At 54.5% G+C, this 21,448-nt stretch overlaps 8 protein-coding genes across 8 annotated transcripts; 6 read left to right on the forward strand and 2 right to left on the reverse strand.

Moving 5' to 3' along the window:
* The first annotated feature begins 257 nt into the window (after positions 1–257).
* Positions 258–1,480, forward strand: P168DRAFT_292440 (ketopantoate reductase family protein). Its single transcript, XM_024837585.1, has one exon. It carries the CDS (start codon positions 305–307, stop codon positions 1,319–1,321), a length of 1,017 nt encoding a protein of 338 aa, XP_024690975.1. The 5' UTR covers positions 258–304; the 3' UTR covers positions 1,322–1,480.
* A 70-nt stretch (positions 1,481–1,550) lies between these two features.
* On the forward strand, positions 1,551–3,603 carry P168DRAFT_46533 (amidase). Its single transcript, XM_024841956.1, has 2 exons — positions 1,551–1,777; positions 1,840–3,603. The coding sequence occupies exon 2, from the start codon at positions 1,841–1,843 to the stop codon at positions 3,521–3,523; it is 1,683 nt and encodes a 560-aa protein (XP_024690976.1). The 5' UTR covers positions 1,551–1,777; position 1,840; the 3' UTR covers positions 3,524–3,603.
* An 810-nt stretch (positions 3,604–4,413) lies between these two features.
* P168DRAFT_329308 (HD domain-containing protein) lies at positions 4,414–5,124 on the reverse strand (the record flags this gene model as incomplete). The annotated part of the gene is made up of 2 exons (XM_024841458.1): positions 4,414–4,852; positions 4,907–5,124. 2 exons carry the CDS (start codon positions 5,122–5,124, stop codon positions 4,414–4,416), a joined length of 657 nt encoding a protein of 218 aa, XP_024690977.1.
* Positions 5,125–5,308: 184 nt separating this feature from the next.
* Positions 5,309–6,351, forward strand: P168DRAFT_329309 (sulfotransferase family protein). The gene has a single exon (XM_024841459.1). It carries the CDS (start codon positions 5,416–5,418, stop codon positions 6,208–6,210), a length of 795 nt encoding a protein of 264 aa, XP_024690978.1. The 5' UTR covers positions 5,309–5,415; the 3' UTR covers positions 6,211–6,351.
* Positions 6,352–6,528: 177 nt separating this feature from the next.
* P168DRAFT_320925 (Dyp-type peroxidase) lies at positions 6,529–8,288 on the reverse strand (the record flags this gene model as incomplete). The annotated part of the gene is made up of 8 exons (XM_024840415.1): positions 6,529–6,749; positions 6,807–7,094; positions 7,158–7,237; positions 7,305–7,430; positions 7,488–7,586; positions 7,652–7,920; positions 7,976–8,186; positions 8,245–8,288. 8 exons carry the CDS (start codon positions 8,286–8,288, stop codon positions 6,529–6,531), a joined length of 1,338 nt encoding a protein of 445 aa, XP_024690979.1.
* Positions 8,289–10,577: 2,289 nt separating this feature from the next.
* P168DRAFT_240321 (galactose oxidase) lies at positions 10,578–12,548 on the forward strand (the record flags this gene model as incomplete). Its single annotated transcript, XM_024833709.1, has 1 exon — positions 10,578–12,548. The coding sequence occupies one exon, from the start codon at positions 10,578–10,580 to the stop codon at positions 12,546–12,548; it is 1,971 nt and encodes a 656-aa protein (XP_024690980.1).
* Positions 12,549–13,420: 872 nt separating this feature from the next.
* Positions 13,421–15,070, forward strand: P168DRAFT_320927 (peptidase M24A, methionine aminopeptidase; the record flags this gene model as incomplete). Its single annotated transcript, XM_024840416.1, has 6 exons — positions 13,421–13,463; positions 13,511–14,307; positions 14,355–14,618; positions 14,668–14,832; positions 14,879–14,965; positions 15,014–15,070. The coding sequence occupies 6 exons, from the start codon at positions 13,421–13,423 to the stop codon at positions 15,068–15,070; spliced, it is 1,413 nt and encodes a 470-aa protein (XP_024690981.1).
* A 641-nt stretch (positions 15,071–15,711) lies between these two features.
* On the forward strand, positions 15,712–16,421 carry P168DRAFT_284099 (LITAF-like zinc ribbon domain-containing protein; the record flags this gene model as incomplete). The annotated part of the gene is made up of 4 exons (XM_024836109.1): positions 15,712–15,836; positions 15,888–15,898; positions 15,949–16,111; positions 16,214–16,421. The coding sequence occupies 4 exons, from the start codon at positions 15,712–15,714 to the stop codon at positions 16,419–16,421; spliced, it is 507 nt and encodes a 168-aa protein (XP_024690982.1).
* Between the last annotated feature and the right edge of the window lie 5,027 nt (positions 16,422–21,448).

Raw genomic sequence — 21,448 nt, forward strand, 5'->3', positions numbered from 1 at the left:
ACACCATGGTGGATCGATCGAGTCAAGACACGCCTGGCGCGTTCGATGCCCACGGTCGCTTGAAATTTGATGCAACTGACCTCTCCCTACTGTTACCCCGATGGCGGGCCTTCCTCCAGGTATCCGATGCCCTCGCACCGCATTTCTCCCCGCCATGACGCGTCCGTGTGGTTCAACCCCGTCGCGGCATCTCCACCCCGCTCTCCCCCGCCCTAAAACCACCCTCTCCGCACCAGATGCCCCCCGCATCCATGTCCTCGGGATGGGAAGTATCGGGACCTTCACCGCGCACGGCCTGCGGGCCATGCCGAACCCACCCCCGGTCACTCTGCTCCTCCACCGCGCCAGCCTGGCGGATGCCTACCGCGCCACCGGGCGTCAGATCCGGCTCGATACCGCGGATGGAACCGTCTTCCCGCAGACGGGTTATGATCTCGAAGTTCTCCGCGACGGGCGCTGGCACGGCGAGACGGGCCATGATACCACTGCCACCAACATCGACCACCTCATCATCAGCGTCAAAGCCCCGCAAACGGTTGCGGCGCTGACACCTCTTCGCGCCCGTCTCTCCCCCCACTCCACCATCCTTTTTCTCCAGAACGGCTGCGGCATGATCGACACTGTCACCGAGCACCTGTTTCCCGACCCCGTCACCCGTCCCCACTACGCCGTCGGCGTTGTCTCCCACGGCGTGGTGCTCACCAAGCCCTTCCATGTTACACACACGGGTCCCGCGGCCATGTCTCTGGGGTGGGTGCCCCCGCCGCCGGGACGGACGCCAGCGCCCGCTCGCGACGACGACCTGCTGGCGACGCTGCCCCGCTCCCCGCGGTTCAATGCCCGCACCGACGCGTACACCCAGGTTTTCCAGACGCAGCTGGAGAAACTGGCCCTGAATGCGTTCTGCAACCCCACATGCGCCTTGCACGACGCGAAAACTGGCTTCCTGGTGACGATGCCGGCGCTCCGTCGCGCCATTCTCACCGAGATATCGGCGGTCGTCCTCGCACTGCCTGAACTGCAGGGGGTGTCGGGCGTGCGGGAGCGGTTCGCCGTCGACCGTCTGGAGAAAACGGTGAGCTACATTCTCACCCAGAACGCCGAGACGACGTGCTCAATGGTGTGGGATATGCGCGCTGGCCGTGAGACCGAGGTGCGGTTCATCAATGGCTACTGGGTGCGACGGGGGAGGGAAGTGGGGGTGGCGACGCCGGTGAACGAGGAATTAGTACAGGCGGTTCTGCATCGGACGGAATTGATCAATCGATCTAAGATGGAGAGTGTCGAGAGTGAAGTCAAAGTGAAGTCGACAGAAGTATAAAAAAGGATAGAAGGAGGAAGCATAAGTGGATAGATGAGTCATCAGGCAACGGTGCCCGATCGGCATAAACGGCGATCAACAAACATAAACTTCTCGTGACTCCAAAGTAGTTCTTCCTTCCTTCTTCCTCTCTCTCTGTCTGGTCTTTGCTTTTATTCATTCCTTTTGCTTCGTTTTTGTTTACAAACACACTGCATTAGATTGCTCTTTCGACTTTACTTGGATAGACGCGTATTGATACCTGCATCCTAATGTCCGTCCGATTCCGGGATTATCCCGAGGCTAAGACGGGGTGAGCTGACCTTTCTTCACTCTTCCTGATCCTGTCCTCACGCTGCCTGATCTTACGAGGTTGATGAAGTGAAACTGACGGACTAGACCCGATGTTCCTCCGCGCTACAATCGCAAACCCAACCCGGTGTTGCGGGGGTTCCTGCTGACCGTGGCTGCCTGGCTGTAAGTGCACCACCACATGTCGAGGATGCAACAGAAAGAAGAAGATAGCTAATCCTCCCTAGCATGGAACGGATTTGGTTTCTTCCCAGTCTCATCTGGCGAAATGCGGGCTTTGGCGCCCTGCGCACCATTGACCGACATCTCGAGTTGCTAGAGCCCCGCTATGACCCGACGGTGATCCCACTCGAGGAGCCGCCACGGTCTGATGATCCTCCCGAGCGCGTCATCGCTCCTCCCCAGCCCACCAAGAAGCCGTTTTATTCCGTCGCCGACTATCATGCCCTCTACAAGAGTGGCGAGCTGACCCCCTTGGATGTCGCCCGCGCGCTGCTGCCGCTCATCCGCCGCGACGTGCCCAACCCCAGCCCCCACTCCGTGGCCTGGTTCGACACCCGCGTCGATCTCGTTCTTGCCGCGGCCGAGGCCGCCACCCAGCGGTATCGCGAGAACCGTCCGCGGGGCCTCTTTGACGGCGTGCCCGTCGCCGTCAAGGGAGAATTCGATGTCGACGGTTACACCACCCACCTCGGCTCATGTAACGACTACACGCCTCAGCCGTCCGAGACTGACCCGTCCATCACCAACTGGTGTGTCCGCCAGCTCGAGGGTGCCGGCGCTGTTCTCGTCGGCAAGCTGTCCATGCACGAATTCGGCCTTGACCCCAACGGCCACAACATCCACTATGGCACCCCCGTCAACCCCTACCACTCGCGCTACTACACCGGCGGCAGCTCTTCGGGCTGCGCCTACGCCGTTAGCGCCGGCCTCGTCCCCGTCGCCCTCGGCACCGATGGCGGCGGTAGCGTGCGCATCCCCGCCGCCTTCTGCTCCGTCACCGGTCTCAAGCCCTCCCACAACCGCCTCTCGCACTACCCGGGCGTCAACTACGCCAGCACCACCAGCGTCATCGGGCCCCTGGCCGCCGACCTCCGCTCCCTGGCCGCCGTCTATCAGCTCGTCGCCGCCCCCGGTCCCGACACGCACTTCCCGGCCCCCGGCCGGCTCGACCTCACCCCGGCGCCCGGCGCCACGAAGAAGGCCCTGGGCGTGTGCGAGGCGTGGTTCGCGCGCGCCGACCCGCCCGTGCAGCGCCGCTGTCGTGCGCTGCTGGACCGGCTGGTGACGCAGTACGATTACACCGTCGTCCCTGTCGACATCCCCTTCCTGTCCGAGGGCCAGACGGCTCACGCCATGACCATCCTCACCGACGCAGCCGCCGTGCTGACCGACACCGCCAACATCGCGCCCGCCAACCGCATCCTGCTGAGCATCGGCCGCGCCACCCCGGCAACGGACTACCTTCGTGCCCAGAAGCTCCGCCGCCTGATCATGGCACACCTGGCCGCGTTGTGGCGCGACCGGCCCGGCATGATCCTCGTCACCCCGACCACGGCCTGCGCCGGCTGGCCCATCGCCTCGACCGTGGACATGCGCTCCGGATTCAGCGACGGCGACACCACCCTGCGCACCATGGAGTATGTCTGGTTGGCCAACTTTGCCGGCGTCCCCTCGCTCAGTGTGCCGGCCGGCTACGTCGAGGGAGAGGTGCCCACGGAGTCGGGTGAGCCGGGATCCGTCCCCGTCGGCCTGATGGGGCACGCCGATTGGGCGGACGAAGCGGCGCTGCTGCAGTGGGGGCTGGAGGCAGAGGATGCGGGTTCCGAGTTCTTGGTGCGGCCGCCCATCTGGGAGGATGTAATTGAGCGGGCGCGTGAAGGTCGGGCGGAGCAGCTGGTTGAGGTATGAGGGATTAGATCCTGTGCTTTCCTTGAGCGCTTTCCGGGAGTAATAGAGCTTATGCATCATCACGCGTCGTTTTCCGTTCCGTTGGCCGTCGTATGACATGTAGTCGGCCTTAGTTCTTCATCCTTCGTTTCCCTCAGTGTCGGGAAGCAGATATATGTAGATGGATATATGGACTTATACGGACTGGGTTTCCAGAACGCCGGTAACCACCCCTCCCTGTTTTGGTGAGAATATGCACAGGCTAGCTCGGGAATTTCACATCATGGTTCACCATCAGTGGGTAGTCGTGGAACATCCAACTGGTACGTATGTTATCTATTATCTGGCTGATTTACTGTTGGGACATCAGTTGTATCATGCCTGACCAATATTACGGTAGGTATCTTAGTGCAGTGGCTGAGGTTCACTTATCATATATTCGCCGTTAGCCTTTGGTTTGCCCCAGCGGCACGAGAGCGTGACGCCGGCCGAGCTGACCAAACGCACGTCCAAGACGCCGCAGCAAATCCTGTAGGCACCTACACGCCTTTCTAGATACCTGGGATATATGCTAACCATGACAGCATCATGTGGGATCTCCAACGCGGAACGAGCGTGATCCCCGGGAGTGTCACGCAGGAGCGCATCGCCGCCAACTTTGACCTTAATGGATAGACCCTGACTCCGGACGAGCACCGTCTCGTGAGCCGGCTGGACGCTCGATGCAGGGTCTATCCGGATGACTGGCAGCCACGGCAGGCGTTTTGGGAGGAGGACAACTGACTGCCGTTATGCAAACTTGCCTCAACCTCAATTGCACTTGGCCGTATCAATCTGAAATCTCCTTCGTTGAACGCCTGAAGTCTTCCAGTAAAAGAAAAAAAAAAGTAGAATACGATGAATTCTAGATACTAGAGCGCACACTCCTCATCCCACCACTGAGAGAACAACTGCAGCCGTTCGGTGCGCGCTCTGGCCATCCGTCGACCAGTTTCCGTCTTCATTAGACCCTCCAACTTCACCAGCTTTTCGCTGATGTGATCACGGGAGCGCTGCATACTGAGCTCCGGCATCTTTGCTGCGCCATACGTGAACGCCCGTCCAATGCCAACTGCTCCGATGGCATCCAGCCGGTCCGCGTCTTGCACGATGCCGAGCTCCGGATGTTGGGTTAGCACCTGCCGCGTCCGGTCCGGGTTGCGCATCTCAGTCGAGTAGGAGACGTTGTTGACGACCTCGACGACGCGCGCTGACAGATCGGACGAGATGTTCGCGCTCGCGAGTATCTCCAGCAGCTTCGACCCATCCTCGGTGGGCGTGTACTTCTTGTCGGTGACGTCGTGGAGGAGTCTGAAACGGAGGTCAGTCAGGCAGGCTCGGTGGGAAAGGGGGAGGCGCTCTAACGCTGCGAGAAGCACCACCGTAGGATCATGAGCCCCCGACTCCGCCATGAGGATAGTGTGGGAGAGCGCGGTCACACGGAGGACATGGTGAAAGTCGTGGGAGGCATCGTACGCTGCCATATGCTCTTCCACCGCTGCAGCCACCGATTGAAAGACCCCGTCGGGCGGGAGCGAGTATCGCACGCGAACGGCCTGTAGGATGGTCGCCAGTGAAGCCATTTGTGATGGGATATAAGTCAATGGCCTGGAAAGGAAACGGGGCTGTACTTTTCAAATACTGGACTACGCGCAGCGACAGGGTAAATGTGACAGAAGAGAAAACACAACCTCACAGCCCTGCCCGCTGCAGCTACACACCGACTTTTTTTTTCTGCCGTGCCTTGATATTGCAGCTGCGGGGCTCGCCCGCCAAGGCTCCTTGTGCAGAGGTGACCAGGGCGTGAAGTCATGGAAGGATCGCATGCCCCGCCAGAGAGCGACGCCGGTGCTACTTCACTGCCTCCATAAATCATGGAATTTCTCAAGGAGCACCTGTACGCCCTCGAGGCGCCGTCCCGCACCCGGTCGGTGCCCATGCAAGTCCTCGCCGTTGGTCCCTCGCGATCCGGCACCGGCTCCCTTCGAGCGGCGCTGCTGCAACTCGGCTACGACCACTGCTACCATGGTCTCGATATCGTAGACCATCCCGAAGATGACCTCGGGTGGCATCGGCTGCGCCTGAAACGAGAGCGCGGCGGCAGCCTGACAGCCGCCGACTTTGACGCCGTGATCGGACACTGCGCCGGCATCACCGACCATGTCGCCGCGGCCTTTGCGCCGGAGCTCATCGCGGCGTACCCCGACGCCAAGGTGATCCTCAACATCCGGCAGGACGTGGATGCTTGGCATCAAAGTGTCATGGAGATCTTGGACCCCCTGCACCAAAGCTGGACGTTCTGGTTTCGCAGCTGGTTCTGTGCCGAGCTGTTTTGGATGCAACAGGGCTTCATCCGGGGCAACTGGAATATCTTCTACCGCGGCAGCTTCGAGAAGAACTCACGCAGCGCTCTGGATGAGCATCGCCGCCGGGTGCGACGCCTCGTGCATCCCGATCGGCTGCTGGAGTGGGATATCCACGATGGATGGGAGCCGCTGTGCCGGTTCCTAGGCAAGCCCGTACCGCAGACGCCGTTTCCTACACTAAATAAGGGTCTCCGATACGAGCAGCTGTTTCGGAACCGCATAGACCATGCGGATCGCAATATTAACCGGTGCATCGCGATGGTGCTGATGGGAATGATGGTCCTGTGGGTGGTGGTGCTCTGATGATGGCGATGACGGTGGTTTTCAATTTCTTCTTCTTTTTTTCCCCCTGAATATCTTTCTGGATGTTCATGTTTTATTTTGGTTGATGTTTATGTTTTATTTTGGTTGATGTTCATCTTATTTTCAGCCGAATCTCTTTGTTAGAATAGAGAGGTACTGGACAGAAGGGCAGTTAAGCGGCGCCTCGCCGTCCTAAGTTATGGGTGGAAAGGTAGCCATCTCTGTATAAAAACCAGCCATTTTCAGCGTCTATTTCACAGGTTCTCATGCTCTAGTCGTAGTTGTTTGGATACTGTATGCCCAACCCCAAGACAAGCCCTACAGACCGCGAATGAATTGCAACGGCGGCGTAAAAAAGTACTCCCCACCCTTGACGGAGATGAAGGTCGTGAACGAAATCTCATGCTCTAGACCCTTCTTGTCCAGGAGTCTCAGGCGCAATTTCTTGTCTTCCTCCTCGACGGCGCCTTTGATATCTTGGCCGATGATGGCATCCTGGCCATTCCGGTCGTGCGGGAATCCGTGGTTGTACACCCAACCTAATAATTCGTTAGAAATGCTCTTCGGTATCAGTTGACGGGGCAGGGCCTGCTTACGGTTCATGACAAATTGAAAGCCATTTTTGATAGCACTCTGATAACAGGTAAACAAGAGACCACGCTCAACCTCGTCATTCTTTCCGGGCTCCCACACAGGCCCATACGGGATACCCCGACGCATCATCAAGTTGTTGGTCGTATTACCGACCCCAATGCGAGGGTTGGTCTTTCGGATATGGGCTGCGAAGGGGCAATTGGTCTGCTTGTTGGGATCTTCATAGTCCCAGTCGTTCAAGTTTCCGTCGAAGGTGGAGCTTTCGAAGGGATATTTCTCCACGGGGGCGCCTGCGAAGCTATATCAATACCAGGACAAATAACATGATTGACTGACCCCGCCTCGTGGCTTACCGTTCTTCCAGCGTCCAACCAGGCGCGCTTCGAATTCGTCTTGAGTAAAGCCGAGCTGGCGTGCCTTGTTCTCACAATACCTACAGAAACGGTGGTCAGATCATGCCCATAGGTAGTGTGCGACATGCAACGGTAGCAGGAGCATACTTGTGAAATTTAGGCACGTCCTGGCCCATCTTGCGAAGAACAAAGTAGCTGCCGTTCTTGGCCCAGTCGGGCTCCCACCACTTTTTGTTGTCATCATAAAACCCAGGATTGTTGATCAGAATTGTCCTGGCGAGGTTAGCACACATGGATCGGCTACAGGATAGCCTGGTGAGGTTAATTTACCCTGGAGCGGTGAAGGTCTTTTGGACACCTTCCTCCTTGATCTTGTCATCATCGAGGCCCTTCAAGATGGGCTGGGAGACACCATCGCGGAACCCAAAGCTGGAGATCGTTAGACACCGAATTAGATAGCGTTCCTACTTCAAGATCTAGATCCAAAGACTCACTGCTCGGGATCATGGATATCCTTTTTCTTGGGCAGCGTAGCTCCCGCCATGGGCTTCCCAACCACGGCAATGGAACTGCCCAGAGACGTCCTGATAATCCTCTCCCTGGTGCTTTGGACTTTCTTTTCGGTGCCGCAGATCAGCAGAACCCCGTGGACGTCCTGCCTCCAGGAATTATCCCATTCCTCGTCGGTATCTCGGCCCTCCGACACCATGTCCGTGTACATGCCTTTGATAAAGGGATCATCACGGAGCTCATCTCTGTCCAGCTATGCACATTTAGTAATCAACCCTCTATATCATCAAATGACTAAGTGGAGTTACCTTGACCATTCCCTTGGAGGTAAAAGCGATGTTGACGCCAGACATCTCGACCTCGTTGCCACTTCCACAGACGCGTTGGCGGGTGGACAGGGCATCTTGAGCAGTGGTAATCTGCTTCTTCGACACCATTTCCTTCAGGCGATCTTTGAAATCCGCCGCGTCTTTGATCTCGAACAAGACAAATTCCTCATACTTTTTGAGCAGTCCGGGCCTGTACGTCCAATCAGCAACCACCCATGCGTAGAGGGTCCACGATCTGGTGGGCGTACCAAATATCGCCCTGCATATCGGACTTGTCCATGTCGCTAGCCATATTGAAGTTGATGAGGTATTTTTGATAGAGGTTCACTATAATATCATTGAAAGAAGGTTGAGGACGACAATCTTCAGTCTCGATCCATCTTTGCCATGACCCGACCCCGGGTTTTATACCCTACTTGACCAACCGCAAGAAACAGACCTATCATGATCTCACAGGGTTGCATTATTCTTGGGTTGGATGCTGTCTGGGACTCTACCATGGTCAAAGGTAACATTAGACCGTCTATGAGTGGATGGAGACGTTTGGCCCTGCTTTCGCTGTGGTGTCATGTCTATCCAGAAAGAAGCGAGGTGTACCCTAAGCTTCTGCTTTCTCCACTGTGGCGCCTGCCAGGGAACAGAGTTTCGGATGCAATAAAGCCAAGTCTGAGTCCACAGACTTGAACAGGCCCACTAGCTAGGTCTACAACGCTAATTTGCTAGGAATGAATTTTGCCTAGCCTCGGTCCAGTTCAAGTCATGTCCACTTTGGCGGATATTGATTGTCTGCAGGGGTAGCATCAAATACGGTAGGCGTGGGTAGGAAACTGCATGGATACTCTCAGCCACTGCACCAAAATACCGAAACGGCATTTGGCCAGCCCGGATATGACTGCCATCACACCATATACAATCCTTACAATCCATAGTATGGGTTGATGCAGAGGCTTTCTACACATTCAAAATGGTCATCACTCGTCTGGCTGGCTTTTGCACGGGCTCGAATATTTGTGACTAGACAATTTAACGTGATATTGTGCGGGTCAATCGTCAGTTCGATTACTCAGTACATCTCTTCCTCGTGATTTCATCAAGCTGGAAAGCAATACAAAAGGCAGAAAGATCACATACGTGGCTGGCTGAATAGCTGGAGACGGCCAGTGTCCGAGACATGGAATAATACATGATGATTCATCGTCAACCATGTACCCTCCAACTCCAGGTCGCCCTTCCAGCGTTAGCAGCCTAGCCTCGGTCAAAATAATTCGACCATGAATTTTTCGAGGTAACGACGAAGGTCCCCTGGCTGGCATTCCTCCCAATGAGAAATATCATAATGTAAAGCGCAGGTTGTTGCATTTCCATTCGCGTTGCGGTGCTACCGGGGTTACACAAGAGGAGGGTGCCATTCAGCTAGGGGGATTCCACGGTAAAGGTCCTGATGCGACGGCAGTTAAAATCATTCCGTGACATGCGGGCTATGGAGTACATGGAGTACATGGAGTTAGCGGGACAGAGTAACCGTACCGACCGCTTGGGTTGTACCTTTGATAGGCATGCTTTGGGTGGGCCATCGGGGTGGCGCCCGGAGACTCGCATGGTTTATAATACAACGCAAATCAGCCGTTCGCTTTTATGGAGTCCAAATATTGCCTGAGATCCGGATGGATAGGCCAATGATTACGTTTCAATGATAGCTAGAGGACTCCCTTCTCCTGTTGGCATTGGTCTGTGACCGCAAAGAATTTGGAAATAGCAGGTGGGCAAGAAAACCCTGCGGTCTATCAGTGCGTTGACATACCGAAGCGACCGCGTCTTATGTTGGCAATGTCAATCCATCATTTATTGCTTGGTCTTCGTAGAGTCTAGCTGCATTACTCCACGTCAGTTCGGGATACCTTTATGGACCAGAACAGATCCCCTGGTGATATTGTCTGATAGAAGTCCCCTCACTCCGGACACAGGCTAATATTGCAGTAAATTCTTAGCTTGAGCGATAGCTATGTATAACACCCAACATTCCGGGGGATGGGCGGCACAGCTATCCGTTGTACTGCTCGTGTCAATTTTGGCGGTTACGAAGTCGTAGTAGTGCTTGTCTTCCACACGCGACGCACTTGACATAGTTAGATTCGTTATCCCTGCATGATTCAATCATCCATACTCCTACCTCTATATTGGTCTAACAAACGCGGACCGTGTATACGGGCCATGCAAGGTCAGGAAATTGATGGATGGGGTTGGGCAATGGTATGCGGTATCACGTCCGGGAATATGTGATTGCCCCGGCTTGCCGCCAATACAGGCCCGGCATGCTAGCCCCTAGCCCAAGCAACAACACTCAGTCGTATGGTATGAGGGAATCGGCAAGGGCTATACACGGTGCTCTATAAAGCCACAAACGTGTTCTATTTCACGGTGCAAGGATGAACAACCCATCGACGGTCTGATCCAACACCACTCTTTTGTCGCAAAGCAGCTCGCCTCATCGTCCACCATGAAGTTCAACTGGAGCTTGGCAGCTCTTCTCCTTGGCGTTGCATCGGCGGTCGAGGATGAGGATCCGCAGGCGCTTGACGTGATGCACAAAGAAGAGCAGTACCAAGAAGGCACGACCGCTGGCGTCGATCTAGTTGGCGGGGTCGAGGTTGCCAATCTCGACCAACCTGGACCCCCGGGACATGTCATCAGTTCCCATGACGTCCAGGAAATCACTTGTTTCGAGGGATTTCGAGGCCAGGATTGTACCGCTATCCTGGATGGGAGTGTGAGGACCGATTGGTCGACCTCCCGCTCTGGGACCTCGAGGATCATTGTCAAATTTGGTGGTCCACGGACCCTGACTGGGTTCGTCGTGGTTCCTTCCCCCGATAAGCCGAATAACTTGGTGACACGGCACTCGGTGTTTGTGGGCCCGAGCGACAGAGGACCCTGGAAGGAGGTGGCGTATGGGACATGGTGGCCGGATGCCAGCGAAAAGCAGTCCGTTTTTCAACCCGAACGCACGAGGTACTTGCGGATTGAACTCAACGACGGCCCGATCGCAATCGCCGAGCTCAAGCTCTTCGAGGGGAACGAAATTCCCCCCAACCCCAAAAAGGGCGCCTGGGGTCCGACCATTGATTTCCCTCTTGTTCCCGTGTCAGGGGCGGTCGACCCCAAATCGGGCGAGGTGCTTGTCTGGTCCTCCTGGGGTTACAAGCAATTCACCGGCTACCGGTCCGGGAAGACGCAGACAGCCCTATGGAATCCCGAGCGAAAGACCGTGACCCAACGCAAGGTGGACGAGACCGATCATGATATGTTCTGCTCGGGGATCGCGAGTGATGTGGAGGGGAATGTCCTCGTGTTTGGTGGGAACGATGCGGCAAAGCTCAGTCTGTACAACACGACCTCGCATGAGTGGCAACGGCGGAGTGGTATGGCGTCCCTGCGCGGTTACGAATCATCGACCATGTGCTCTGACGGCCGGATCTTCTCCATCGGCGGTTCCTTTTCTGGAGAGACCGGCGGCAACGGTAAAGACGGTGAGATTTACGATCCGAAATCCGACAGGTCCACCATGCTCCCCGGTGCCAAAGTCGACGAGATGGTCACGGCAGATCGGCGCCAGTACCGAATGGACAACCACGGGTGGCTGTTCGGGTGGAAGGATGGATACGTTTTCCAAGGGGGCCCCAGTGACCAGATGAACTGGTATGGAACCCGTGCCTCGGGGAGTACCACCTTCGCCGGCAAGCGCGGCGACCAAGATGCCATGTGTGGCAATGCGGTCATGTACGACGCCGGCAAGATTCTCGGCTTTGGGGGTTCCCGATACTACGAGACCAAGCCGGCTGTCGACACCACCTACATCCTCACCCTTACGGACCCGAAGACCCCCGTCCACGTGGACCAGGCCCCGTCGATGAAGTACACGCGCACCTTCCACACATCTGTCGTGCTTCCGGACGCGTCCGTCTTCACCCACGGCGGCCAGGATATTGGGCTGCCGTTCAATGAGAGTTTTGCCCACTTCACGCCGGAACGGTTTGTTCCCGATACCAGCAGTGTGCAGGGCGGCCGATGGGAGGAGATGCAGCCGAACAACGTGCCCCGAGTGTACCACAGCATTGCGCTGCTTCTGCAGGACGGGACGGTTTTCACCGGCGGTGGTGGTCTCTGCGGGGATTGCGACGCCAACCACTTCGACGCGCAGATTTACACCCCCCCTTATCTGCTCAATGACGATGGAAGCAAGAAAACGGATCGCCCCGTCATCAACAGCGTCAGTCCGGCAGACGGCCCCCCCGGCACCACGATCACAATCCAGACCGATCGACCTGTCAATTCCAAGGCATCGATCATTCGCTACGGCTCCGCGACGCACACGGTGAACACTGATCAACGACGCATTGGTGTCAGGCTGTCGGCGCAACCGGGCGGGACCAATACATATTCCTTCCAGATTCCCGATGAACCCGGAGTCGCCACCCCTGGGTATTATATGCTTTTCGTCCTGGACAATGCTGGAGTGCCCAGTGTGTCGAAGAATGTGCAGGTGACTGTGTGAAAATCACGCCGTCTTTTTCCGTTTCCAAGCCCTGTGGTGGTGACGTCCACGCGTTTCATGACTGCCCAGGGCTTTGGTTGTCTAATCTTGTCCTTCTTGCCACCGGTGCTCCATTGAGATCGGATGCATCGTTTGTTTGTCTAGCAATAGTGAGTAATAACATGAATCAAGTGGGTTATGCGCCTAGTAGGTGTGAATGATTGATGCGAAAAGGCAGTATCCTGTGCCTGGCTGATAATGCCATGAGGGTTGTTGTCGCTCGACGGAAGATAGACCTGTTCTTGTCAATCAAGACTCGACCCTAGTATGATAGCCTGCCACATAAAATTCATCCCATTTGGTGTGCCCCAGAATCCTGTGTACTAGATCAAGGCGAAACCCGATGGAAGCGGCCCACAGTGGTTGGTTTGGTCGAGAGTGAAGCTATTCGGAATGCTATGATAGTGGTAAACAATATGAAGCATCAAGAATGAAACGTGTGGGGGGAAAACCCTGCTAGTCAGCTGACATGTTTGATTACATTCACTCTATCCACAGCAGTATAAACTGGGGTGATATAAATAAGTGTATCCGGTGTAAATTTTGGGAAAAATTCTAATAATATAAGAGGTATAGCAGAAATTAGTAGACATACGGTAATCTCCATTTGTTTCTTGGGATATAGTTCTATCTCCTGGGCTATCACGGCAATAGCACAACCATAGAGAGGGATTAGCGCTAGACACTGCCACCGCCATGCGACGGTTCCATCCGCCGCCAACTTTCAACCCTGCATCTTCTTCTCTTTTCTTTTCTTTCCTTCCTCCTTCTACTCTCTTTCTCTACCTTCATCCCACACCCATCGACTCGATCTACTTCCCCTCGATGTCGCGATGGGTTCCAAATCTCCCGAACATCAAGACACGCCCCACGGCCGTACGTATCGTCTGACTCCCAGCACAGGTTATACTGACGTACTGCAGATAATGCCCCCTCGGCCGCGGTCACCACCACTGGCGGCGAACCACGCGGTGCGCATCTGTCCCGCGACGGAGACGGGAGTCTGGGCGACGGGGGCGATACCGACGACGACGACGACGACGACGATGATACCCTCGGGGCCGGTGCGGTTCCCCACTCCCTGACCGGCTCGACCGCTACGAAGAAGAACCAGAACAAAAAGAAGAAGAAGAAGAAGTCCAAGAAGAAGCCGTCGGGTCCAGTCCACCAGTCCTCTCCACCCCGCGTCCCGGTGGATCAGCTCTTCCCGACGGGTCAGTACCCCATGGGGGAGATTCAATGCGACGGAGCGGTGATGAACACGGCGCGCACGACGGCCGCAGAAAGTCGCGACCAAGCCCGATGCGACCTGGTGGACGAGACCTTCCTCAACAACTATCGCAAAGCGGGCGAGATCCACCGCCAGGTCCGCCAGTGGGTCCAGGCCAGTGTGCGGCCGGGACAGAACCTCATGGACATTGCGGTGGGCATCGACGATGGTGTCCGCGCGCTGTTGGACAACGCAGGCCTAGCACCGGGCGAGGGTCTCCGGTCGGGATTGGGATTCCCGACGGGCCTATCTCTCAATCACTGCGTGGCGCATTCCACCCCGAACCCGGGACAGCCGCCCGTCGTGCTGCAGGCGACGGATGTGATGAAGGTAGATTTCGGCGTGCATATCAATGGATGGATCGTGGACAGCGCCTTCACCATGTCGTTTGATCCGACCTACGACCCACTGCTTGCCGCCGTCCAGGATGCGACCAACACGGGCATCCGGGTAGGCACCCACCCGGCTATCCTAGTATGACTACTAACGGACGGTAGACGGCCGGAGTCGACGTGCGCATCAGCGATGTCAGCGCCGCTATCCAGGAGGTCATGGAGAGCTACGAGGTGGAGATACGCGGCCACACCTTCCCCGTGAAACCGGTCCGCAGCCTCAGCGGTCACGACATCAAGCAGTATCAGATCCACGGCGGCAAGTCGATCCCCTTCGTCAGGAACAATGACCAAACCAAGATGGAAGCCGGAGAGATTTTTGCCATTGAAACATTTGGCTCGACCGGCCGGGGCACTGTGATCGACGGCGTAGGTTTCCCGATAATTCCTGGCGTTGACCTACACTGACTGACCACAGGCCGGTGTCTATGGGTACGGCCGGAGTGCCGACGCCCCTCTGAAGGTGATCACGCCGCTGGCGACCGCCCGATCGCTCTACAAAAGCATCAACGAAAATTTCGGGTCCCTGGTCTTTTCCCGCCACTCCCTGGAGCGGCTGGGGGTCGATCGATACCTGGCGGGGGTACGTAGCCCGTGAAGTCTTGCGATACAACACTAATCTTCAGCAGATGAACAACCTCGTATCGAAGGGGGTGATGGACGTCTACCCTCCTCTGATGGATGTCCGGGGCTCGTTTTCGGCCCAGTTTGAACACGTACGCCCTGCTCTTGACCCTGGGCATTGCCGAGCTAATCCACTGTAGACCATCATTCTAGGCGAGTCGGGCAAGGAAGTTATCAGTCGCGGGGATGACTATTAACGTATGGGATGTTTATATCTTCAATGTAAGGTCTTGCCCTGTTGTTGAATCTATCGTGTGAAATGCCATCCAACATGGCGTGTTTTCTCGAGGTGTCCGTCCAACCAGTTCAACCTGTCGAGATGGACCCTGGTCGACAGTCTCTACCGATCTCAGTTCCAAGCTTTTGACTTTCTTACTCTGCTATTTCGCGACCGCGGGCCTATCCTGGCACCCGGGGTAGTGCATTCCATGGGTCCGATCGCCACACTGTTCGTATTGGTAAAAGTCACGACGCCGACAGTCTCCCTAGCAGGATGATCTAGCGCGGGTATGTATATATATAGACGACCAATGCGACTAGAACACTAAAATCCTTGGCGGCGTGAAGCGATCTGGTTGGAATAGATTGCGTTCCTGGCCTAGGAACAACCAACTACGTTCTCGCCCCGGGCACTGCCCCCCCTTCACACGAGGCTTCCTGGATTACTGAGTCATCCCCGCTAGTTTGTTCCTTTCTGGGCACAGCCTTGTTGAGCCTCCACTAGGTTGGAAATACGAGACTGTTTTTTATATTTATATGTGGACCGTCCCTCTTCTTCCCGCTCTCTGTCCATTCCCTTCTTCATACTCCTACCGACACTCTTCAAACCATCGTCACCATGGAGACCTCGACCCAACCCCAGCAATATCTACAACCCTCTGCCCCCGGCAACGACCGCGTAGCACCTGTGGAACTGTCGCCCAACTCGGCCAGCCCCACCGCGCCGTCCCCACCCGCCAACGAGTGTGTTCCACCTTAAACCAGAAACTAAGCAGAGAGTTAACCGCATGACAGCTCGCAGACAAGTGATAGATCGCCGCAAAACGATAATGACACCCTGCCCCCCTCATACCAGAAGGCCGTCGGCTCCCCCGTCGCGCCCCCTGTTGCGCGGACCGTCGGGGCGTCACCGTGACGCCCCGCGAGAGCCTCCGCGAGTCGCCCGCCCTGGTGGAATGCCAGTGGTGTCACCACGCCGGTGTCACCCGCGTCGTGCAGGAAAGCTCCGGCCAAACAGGGTATGTTTCTTTCTTTTTTCTTTTTTTGTGTTGTTGTCTCTTTTATGCAAATCCGGCCGTCAGAAGGTCGCTCGGGAAGGAACCCGCTAATAATCACTACAGCGTCGCGGCCTTGTTGTGCTGTATCTTCTGCGGCTTCATCGGCGCCGTCATCCCCTACATCGCCAAGTGGTCCTACAATACCCACCACCACTGCCCCAACTGCCAGAAGGTTATCGCCATCCTACCGCACGATGGCGCCCTCGAGGTGCAGCGTCCTACGCCCCAACCCCAGTCTAATCGGGCGGGGCCGACCGGGAAATTGGCATGATCTTGTTCTATTTTGTTATTGATTATTATTATCATTATCATTTTGTTTTTGGGTTGGATGGGTTACTCGGATTGTTATGATTTGGCATATAATACGGTTATAGATATGACAGCGGAGGGATATTGGTCATTACAGGCATGATAGACTGCAAATACGATACCCGGTGGTATATGATATATATCACTCTCGAAACAACTCTGGGCGTGGATCGCCGTGAAAGGACTTTCAATAACACCGCAAGACATTCGTTAGGAAACGTCTCCAAAGGGGCTATCCCCATTACTAGTACTCTATTGAGAAACTAGGAAGGTGGCAAATGGTAAAATACACAATACTACATCGGGGGTTGAATTGTGAGACATGCGATCAGCCATTATGCCCGCTAACTGGCAGGGTTTTCCCACCGAGATTGTTTTTTGACTCTTCATGTGTTCGCAACTATTCGCAAGATTTTCCACTGCTCGAACAAACCATCAAAATCTATTGATATTTCGACCGTTTCATCGGTTTTCCCCCAGTCTCCATGCTGCATGACCCTACCCCCAAAGACAGATAAACACTCAGGACTAGAACTGGACACACATGGCTAGTCCAGAGAAAGCTTTGGCGTACTAGTCTCAACGGCCTGGGTGGCTTGAAAGGTTCTAGACTTGATGACGGGCGGAAAGAGCCGAAAGGTGGCGCTCTCAACTCGGCTGCGCATCATGCATCTCACCGTCCGGACCCATCGCCTAGAAGACTAGGGGTGTAGCCGCCAGCACCGTCCATTAGAGAAGATGCATTCGACACTTGCGGTTGGTCGATCGGGATTTCGCCACAATCCGCTGGAAGCCGGAGATCTCCAAGGCGACTCTATGGGCGAACGGTCATGATTACAGCTCGATCATAACTGCTCTGGTGGTTTTGAGGGGGTTGGGGGTTTCCGTGCTCGTCCCCGTTGCTCAACGGGGACTCCACGGGGCCTTCGGGCAGGGATTAGTGAGCTCGGGAAGTCACCGCCGGATTATCGGGGCGCGGCCGGCGCAATCGGGGAGGGGGTATCGGGGGTGACAATGAGCTAGCTAGATTGACAACAGGGCGCCCATCGCCTGCCGTGGTGGTCGCCATCTTCATTGGAACTATTGTGGATGTTGAGGGAGTCAACGGTGTCGGCAATATTGTATAAACATGTCAGAGTACTGCCAGGCACGTACTCTGACTAGACCCTGATGGTTCGAAGGCCCGCTGGGCCATGATATCGTGTTCCGGATATCCCTGACTAGCCCTTGAAAAACGCACCAAGACATCGCGTTCCCAGCAGCTCACCCGCCTTGTGGCGAGAGGCTGAATGAACCTCGTGGTAATGGAAGGGTGGACGGAGTTTGGATTGAAGCTCTGCGTTTCGATTCCATGAGGTGGCGTCCAGGCCGTAGGACGTACACACAACTCGATGTTCACGATCTTATTGTTTGCTCCGGTCGCACGGCGCCAATGACACAGCCTACTCATGCACGGTGGTATGCATTAGTCTTATCTAGAGGAGATGGCACCTTGGCGGGAGTGAAGGGCCTTGTTGGCGGATATTCTACCGGGTTCGATATCCAAAGAAGTTCAAGCCATCTGCTTCAACACGCCATGTCGCTGCCTTTCGAAAACATATCGGCCAATTTGCCTGAGGCAATAGATAATTGCAGAGAGGAGGCTTTCTTTCGTTGAGGCAGTGTGTTCCAAGGTTCACTTCGACCGGCCCCTGAAGCACGCATTCTGAAATAGACCCCTTCGGAAGAGCAGGGTCGACATAGTGGAGCTGTGAGTATCCATCCGGTCCGTCAGAGGCTAGGTAAACCCACCGCACCCACTTCGCCCCCATGATGTAGCGGATCGTGGCCGGGCTCGAGGACAATCTGGCCAATCCATTGACTAGTAGAGAAGCCCGCGCTCCTCCACACTAGCTAGTGTGTGGCCCCGTCTGGAGTTGTCTCTTCTAGCAGTGTCCGCCGTGCACTAAATCGCGTCTATGAGTGCTAGGGACCAGAAGGGGGCTCGCCGCAGGCTTGTTTTTCTCGGCAGGATTATGTTTCTGACAATCATAGCCTAATAAGCTAGCCTCTGGGACGCAAAACCCGTCAGCCTTGCAGCTGCCCCCGTGCACATGAAACGCTTAGAGTGCTTACCCTGCCCTGCGCTCGAGATCCATGATGGTTCAATTCACTGGTACCGACTCTTGGATATCCTTTCTCGATCTGTGATGTTAACAGTGAGGTTGTTTGATACAAGTATCAACGTGATAGGTAGAATGCAAATATATATATTGTGCACACCAATTGTTATATATATATTGCCTGAGAGTTGCACAATAACACCCCATGTCGAAGTGAGATTACTTTATAAGGCTTTTCTCTTTGTAGCAATGCAGATTATGTATGCGAAGTGCAAATGAGTATGTGTTGCCATGTCTTTTATCTTGACCTCCGACCAAAGATACTCATTAGTGAGTGGTAGAGTATGGATATCCAACAGTATGCTGATGCTTTTCCTACCAAGTAACTGCAGTTGTATGGCTAAATCATTGCGCCAGATAGACCCTACTAGGTGGGCGTTATCTTCATGATCAACCTGGGGATCTTTGAGCCCTACGGTGGATGGTAATTTTAATGTCACCGTGTCTATTGTCAATCCATGCTACCAAATCATGGACCACACCAGTGAACGCCGCGAGATGATCACAGCGCAGTGGATGAATTCTTCAGTTTGAAAGAAATCCCGTATGTGGCCGAGGTCCGTCGCCGGTTTACACCATCAATACCACGCATGGGAAACTTTTTGCCGAGCGAACCAACTTCACCGAAGAAACCAACAGTAGGTTAGTGATCGAGAATACTAAAATTGACATGCCGGAAGGTAGGCCCCCTGGGGGAGTCTCGGCGATTAGAATTTCTGCTGCTCACCGAGGATGATCAGATCTTGATTAAAGAACAAAATCCTTGATCCAATATACTGTTGTCTATTAAAAGATTGTGGATGCAGCGATGACAAGAATGGGGAGTGTTGAAAATGTGATCTACATGGAATAAATTCGGCCGGACAATAGGAAGAAATACACCGAATGGGAACATTTTTCCATATCAGGGTATGTACTACATTCTGAAACTTGGGGACATAGCCCGGGGCAGTGAAGTCACAGAAAAGTGTCTAGCGAAAATCAAGGAGAGGGGAGGCTGGGGTCAAGCTAATGTATTTTGGCCAATTTCCTGCGTAGGGCCATTTGAACAAGTGATCAAAGAAAGCTTACTTCATCCAACGATAGTAATATCCGAGTGATAGCTCAAAGTAACAGCTGAACCGGCCAGCCGAACTCTCCCAGGCTAATATTCGATGTATAATTAACAAATGTGTCATGTCAGATCCTTGTTCGTTAGACACCCTCGACAACATCTATATAGCCGGTGTGTGTTGGCATCTGTAGATTGAGAACACGAAGCTGTGATGTATTTGGAGTCATAAGCCCTATAAGATTGATCAACAAGCCCATTCCCCCTCTGTTCTAGTTAATAGAGACGCTTCGCAGCCGACCATCCCTTATAGCGGTAAGTATCTGTAACAACAAGATCGGCTAGGGGGAAGGGAGTATGTTTCCCCCCTGTCCCGGACGAGGGCATAGGCCCACTGATTCCTTCATAATCCGTTGAAGAAAAGGCCCCTCGTCCAAGACTCGTTTCCCAAGGTTCCTACTAACTAGCCTTGTCTGATTAATCCTGGGGTAATGTTTCAGATTGTCGAGTGCCGTCGGGAGTGTGCATTCGAGTCCCGAAACAATCAGGCACCCCGCAGTCTTCCTGACCTCGGCTGTTGCAAGCCGTTATAAACACGGCAGATACAGTCAAATGGTGGGTCAACAACGAGATCCAGGATGCATATATATTAGGTATGATAAAATGACGGGCATTTAATACTCCTGTCGTGCGTCAAAATCTGCCTGTACAATCATATACTGGAGACGGGGACTCTTTAAAACTACCTCCTCTATCAGCACATCAGGTCCATGTAATATGACCTATCAACAACAAAATCATCACCATATCTGACACAAATACGGTCAGAATGTGCTCTGACAATCAATGTTCTTACAATATAACTCCGTTCATTTGTAGGTTCGTAGGGGCTTGACGGCGGGGTGGGGTGGATCAAACGATCCGGCTCGACTGTCCCCCCGGAGGATCAAGAGGGTTGAGCGGGGAAGGGGGAAGCGTAGCCAGGGCGCCTGCTGCTCTCCTTGAATCCCACCCGCCTCGACTATGGGCCCCCCATCTATAGATTCAATTTCAAATATGGGTCCTTTGGTTTCGGCAACGACGGAATCGTGAAAGTATCCCACGATTGATTTAACCCACAAATAAATTATCCGGACCATATTATGACGTATTACAACGGTTATCTTGATGGCAGAGACCCATTGGATGTGCTGGAAGGGGGTGATTATGATACGAATTACTTGACCTACCTTGCTGGACTTCTTCAAAATGCCGAACTGAAGCTATTGTTTGATATCTCTCATCCTGGTTATATCTCTCCCATCCTGGTGATAAGTCGAATACCGTGCAGTAGTCCATGCACCACTATCACTCTTCAGCAACGGAGGTAATACCGTAGCTACCCCTCAAACGCACGTCTATTCACGCATCAGATATCACTGGATTGATCGCTCTGTGTTATTCATCATGTCGCTCCGGCAGTAGGGTGGCCTCGGCTGGTCGCTTGGCAAATCCCGACGTTATACTTCCAGGACTGGATACCAGGCATCTAAGCCTCGGTGTCTAGAGCTTCACTATCCAGTATATTCAGTATGAAGGTGTTGACAGCCGAGTCAGACTTGGCGTTTCAAGATGGTAGCGGTCTCTGGCATAACACAGTCAGGACCAGTCCCGAGGGTGTTGAATGGTGGGAAAGATAAATTGAGGCGCCCCCAGCTCAGGTCGACTCTCCATTCATCGTGCTGTCAACAATCCGTTTGGCAAACTTGCAGCTACACGAAGAACCTACCCCACGAT

Source organism: Aspergillus campestris (assembly GCF_002847485.1).
Source record: "Aspergillus campestris IBT 28561 chromosome Unknown P168scaffold_10, whole genome shotgun sequence".
NCBI lineage: Eukaryota > Fungi > Ascomycota > Eurotiomycetes > Eurotiales > Aspergillaceae > Aspergillus > Aspergillus campestris.